The sequence below is a fragment of the Acipenser ruthenus genome, unplaced genomic scaffold, assembly GCF_902713425.1.
Source record: "Acipenser ruthenus unplaced genomic scaffold, fAciRut3.2 maternal haplotype, whole genome shotgun sequence".
Lineage (NCBI taxonomy): Eukaryota > Metazoa > Chordata > Actinopteri > Acipenseriformes > Acipenseridae > Acipenser > Acipenser ruthenus.
The window spans coordinates 117,501-122,430 of NW_026708163.1; the positions used below are offsets into that span (position 1 = coordinate 117,501).

At 43.3% G+C, this 4,930-nt stretch overlaps 1 protein-coding gene across 2 annotated transcripts in view; it reads right to left on the reverse strand.

Annotated features, from left to right (window-relative positions):
• The window catches only part of LOC117962562 (ATP-sensitive inward rectifier potassium channel 10-like), an 8,701-nt gene extending 6,413 nt beyond the window's left edge, over positions 1-2,288 (reverse strand). The window contains exons 1-2 of one of the 2 annotated variants that reach the window (XM_059020153.1): positions 2,091-2,288; positions 295-635 (exon numbers count right to left, since the gene is read on the reverse strand). In XM_059020153.1, the coding sequence (XP_058876136.1) occupies positions 295-634 (340 nt within the window). In that variant the 5' untranslated portion in view covers position 635; positions 2,091-2,288. Of the gene's footprint in view, positions 1-294; positions 636-1,226 lie in introns of both variants that reach the window. The other variant, XM_059020152.1, reaches the window with a different exon arrangement.
• Positions 2,289-4,930: the final 2,642 nt, after the last annotated feature.

Sequence of the window (4,930 nt, forward strand, 5' to 3'; positions counted from 1 at the left end):
CTTTAACCACTGGACCAACACAGCCTCCTATTTAAGCTATAACCCTAACCCTAAACCCAGCCCCAACCCTAACCCTAAGTCTAACCCGAAACCCAGCCCCAATCCTAACCCTTTTCTGATACAATTGTGTACTTACGTATATCATGCAGAAAGACTTGCACATTAAGTACATTGTACCTCTGCATAATAACATTGTATTGATGTGTAAGCGCACATGTATATATTCAGTAACTGCTATGCAAACACACAGTCATTCGAGACTCTTAATGGAAAGTGTTACCACTATATTGTTACCCAGTAAGTCCCCGTGGACCAGCGCCACCAGATACCACAGAACTCCAAAGAAAAACCACGTCCCAGCAAACGTGGCAGAGAACAGGAAGAGCTTGTAGCGCCACTGCATGTCCAGGAACGTGGTCCAGAGGTCCCTCAGGTAGAGGGCGCCGCGCCCGGTCACGTGATCGATCCGCACGTTGCTCCGCCCATCCTTCGACAGGACACGCCTCCTGCGCCTCAGAGCAGAGGCGGAGTTCTGGGCCCCCGCGTTGCCTAGCAACGGCTTGAGAACGTCGGTCTGGGTGGTCTGGCTGTAGCAGACCTTCTGGGGAGAGGAGGGAGGAGTGGGGGAGGACATTCTGAAAGAGAAATAGATAAATATTATTATTATTTATTTATTAGCAGACGCTAATAGGCGACTTACAATTTTTACAAGATATCACATTATTTTTACATACAATTACCCATTTATACAGTTGGGTTTTTACTAGAGCAATCTAGGTAAAGTACCTTGCTCAAGGGTACAGCAGCAGTGTCCCCCCACCCGGGATTGAACCCACGACCCTCTGGTCAAGAGTCCAGAGCCCTAACCACTACTCCACACTGCTGTGGACCAGATAGAGGACCATGTTTGAACACCCCAGAAAGAAAGAAAAAAAGAAATACTATATATATAGATGTGTAGGATAGATCGATTGAAGAGATCCTCCTACCTTTCCCTTTCTCCCCTCCCTCTCTTTCTCTCCTCCTCCCACCTTTCTCTCCTCCCCTTTCTCCCCTCCCCTGCTCCTTCTCCCTTTCCCATCCTCTCTCCTATCCTCCTTCCACCCTCTCTCCATCCCTCTCTTCCCTCAGCATTATCTTTCTCACATTACCTCACCGCTGCCAAGAGACTTGAAAGCTCAGTCCTGCGTGGGCAGTAATTAGATAATTTCCCTCCTGACTCTTACCTTTTATTCTACAGAGTCGTTTCCATTCTGCCTTTACAAAGAAAGAAAGGACCGATTTTTATCGCATAAACTTGGCTTTGAAAACATTCCTCGTTTTGTTTTCCTTTTTCAACGCGGCTTCTGGGTTTGTTCCTTGAAAATCCGACAACAGGCAAATCCTCTCACGACCCCCTGGCACGGGATCTTTGTAACATGGGACACCAGATTACTATCAATACGACCTTTTTCACTTCTTGTGGGTATTTTTTAATCTGTTCGACATCAAAACAAGCCATCTCTCATACAGCAGCATTAATTTATTAGAACACCACTCCCCCGTTGCTTCTGTAGTTCCGATTTGTTGTGCGTGTGAAATCAAATCACCGGAACTGAAAATCTGGGGAAATTGTTTTGCAAACTAGAGTTCACACGTGCAATTCGTTTCAGTCATAGAAAAGGAACACGGAGCCACACGCGATCAAATGCAGGAGGCTTTTTAGAAGTTGTTTAAGATGCCTGATTAAAGCACAAAGCGGTCTGACAAGCAGGTTTGAGGCTCATTTCTGTCTCATGATCATCAAAAAATAAATCATTCAGGGTTACTTGATTATTCAATTATCAGAAAATTCGATTTATTCGGACGGAGCTATCCGCAGGCGAGGGTCGCTGGTGTCGATCGGGCTGCTTCACCCTTCAGAGTGAAACGAGTGAAGAAACAGCTGCTTGGGTTTGTGTGGATCGCTGTTCTCCGCAGAGCCTTCAGAAAAGCAGCGATCAATCATCTCAAACCCCGAGCAGTTGTTTCTTTACTTCAGAGAGATTTCCATGAATAGCCACTAAGAACAAAGAAAAAAAGTTTAATTCAGTCTCATTAACTTATATCACCTTATTCAGGGCGAATGGGTGCAGAGAAGAGGCCATCGTTGATAGGGCAATGGCCTCTGATATATTCTGAATTAATTAAACTACCACACTAGATGTGTTCCTCATTCTCCTCTCTCTTATGTTCTCACCATCCAGCCGTCTCTCTCTCCCTCTTTCATTTGCCCTCTCTATTTCTTTCCTTCTCTATCTCTCCCTTTCCCTCCACCCTTCTCTCTCTCCCTTTCCTTCTCCCCTTTCCCTCTCTCCCTCTCTCTCTCTTCTCCTCTGTCCAAACACACAGTGGACGAGGGGCCTAAATGCTCCCTTTGTCTGGGCCACAGGGAAAGGAAACAAAAGGTTCACTTACAAAGACAGGCTCTGTGTGTTAGAGAGGGAGAGAGAGAGAGAGCGAGGGAGAGGGAGAGAGAGAGAGAGGGAGGGAGAGGGGGAGAGATATATCATTGACAAAGAGGCTTCATTTGTATTCCAGTGAGCGATTGAATTGTCCAACAAGAACTTTTTTTTTGCCAAACCTTAACTCTTACACCATCACAAAAACAGAGGAGTTCTCAATTCTCAAAGCGTTTTACCGCAACATATACTATTTTAAATATATATCTATATATTTTTAGATGTTTCAATGAAAAAGCCTGCAAAGGGCTTAGACCCATTCATGTTTTCCATATTTCATGCATGAAAGGGTTAAAATCTATCGAGTCAAGATTTCTGGGAGATTTCTTACTGGCATTGACACACCATTAAAAGTCTACAGCTGTAGCCAATAGCTTTGCGTCATCACCCTCTATATAGAATGAACTAAATTTGCTTCATCAAGTTGAACGAAGCCTGCCAAATGAAAGCTGCTGGATAATGTTATTATTATTATATTATATAGAAAAGGGCTTGTAACCAGGAGGTCCCCGGTTCAAATCCCACCTCAGCCACTGACTCATTGTGTGACCCTGAGCAAGTCACTTCACCTCCTTGTGCTCCGTCTTTCAGGTGAGATGTAATTGTAAGCAACTCTGCAGCTGATGCATAGTTCACACACCCTAGTCTCTGTAAGTCGCCTTGGATAAAGGTGTCTGCTAAATAAACTAATAATAATATATCCAGGGCAACTTACAATTGTTACAAGATATCACATTATTTTTACATACAATTCCTCATTTATACAGTTGGGTTTTTACTGGAGCAATCTAGGTAAAGTACCTTGCTCAAGGGTACAGCAACAGTGTCCCCCCACCGGGGATTGAACCCACGACCCTCCGGTCAAGAGTCCAGAGCTCTAACCACTACTCCACAGATTGAATTGCACACCACCACTTTGTAGTTTTCCCAGATAACGAAAAACTAACATGAAACACCACTGTACTACTGTGATGGCTTCCGGTATATACTTATGCAATATCATTTTGTGGTTCCTTTGATTACATGATGTTAAAAGAAAATATCAAAATGATGTTAATATAGTATTTTTTTAAAATTATGTCTCAATCCTAAAATTCTAGGTGATGCTAAACTTTTGGCCACAGCTGTACAAGAACAGTCAGAATTTGCGACTGGATTTTTGAAAGGGAATTCTGTTCTATAGAAACACTCCTCATCACACTGTGTCATTGTACCATGTTTTGTCACATTGTGCTTTACAATGCTTCCCTATGCTTTACCAGACCTCTCTGTGCTTTACAATGCTTCCCTATGCTTTACCAGACCTCTCTGTGCTTTACAATGCTTCCCTATGCTTTACCAGACCTCTCTGTGCTTTACAATGCTTCCCTATGCTTTACCAGACCTCTCTGTGCTTTACAATGCTTCCCTATGCTTTACCAGACCTCTCTGTGCTTTACAATGCTTCCCTATGCTTTACCACACCTCTCTGTGCTTTACAATGCTTCCCTATGCTTTACCACACCTCTCTGTGCTTTACAATGCTTCCCTATGCTTTACCACACCTCTCTGTGCTTTACAATGCTTCCCTGTGCTTTACCAGAACTCTCTGTGCTTTACAATGCTTCCCTATGCTTTACCAGACCTCTCTGTGCTTTACAATGCTTCCCTATGCTTTACCCTGCGTTATTACACTATACTATGCTTTTACTATGGAAAACCTACAGATTATCAATTAAAAGCTACACAACCTAACAACTGACTTCAAAACACAAATATTCCTGCTGACATTTCTATACTTTCTGATCAATAAAACCATGGCCCAGTTTACACCACCCTTGTCTGTGAATAAAGTTTGTTCTCAAGGGAGTGTGTGTGTGTGTGTGGGGGGGGGGGGTATTGCATTGCACTAGAAAACTTTTTCCCAAACAAACTTTATTCACAGTAAAGGATTTACAAAAGGAAGCCACAAGGGAGCCACCCGCTGTTTGATTTTTTCACATCTCGCATTTCACTAGATCTTTGGAAACTCCAATCTCCAATCCAATCGCTGTGTCTCCTAAAAGCTTTCTGTTAAAAAGTGGATTTGGGTCATATTCACAAACCATTCGTTCACCGCTGTCCCTTTTAATGTCTAGCAGAGAGAGAAGGAGACACCTATTCTTCACACAAAGAGGGGTGAGGAGATGGAAGGGGCTGTCTAGGGTCACCTAGTCATGCTGTCGAGGCAGAATAACTGGGATCCTTGAAGACCCGACTTGACAAAGTTCTGAGATCGATCAGCCGCTATGGGCACAAGACGAGCGCTGACGGACTGAACGGCCTCAGAAATGTGTTTTATGTTCTTAAGGTATCAAGCTATAAAAAATGTCAAAAACTATATATATATACAGCCGTGTGCAAATGTATTAGAACATCCCATTGCTTCTGTAGTTTTGATCTGTTGTGCGTGTGAAATCATTGTCAAAATA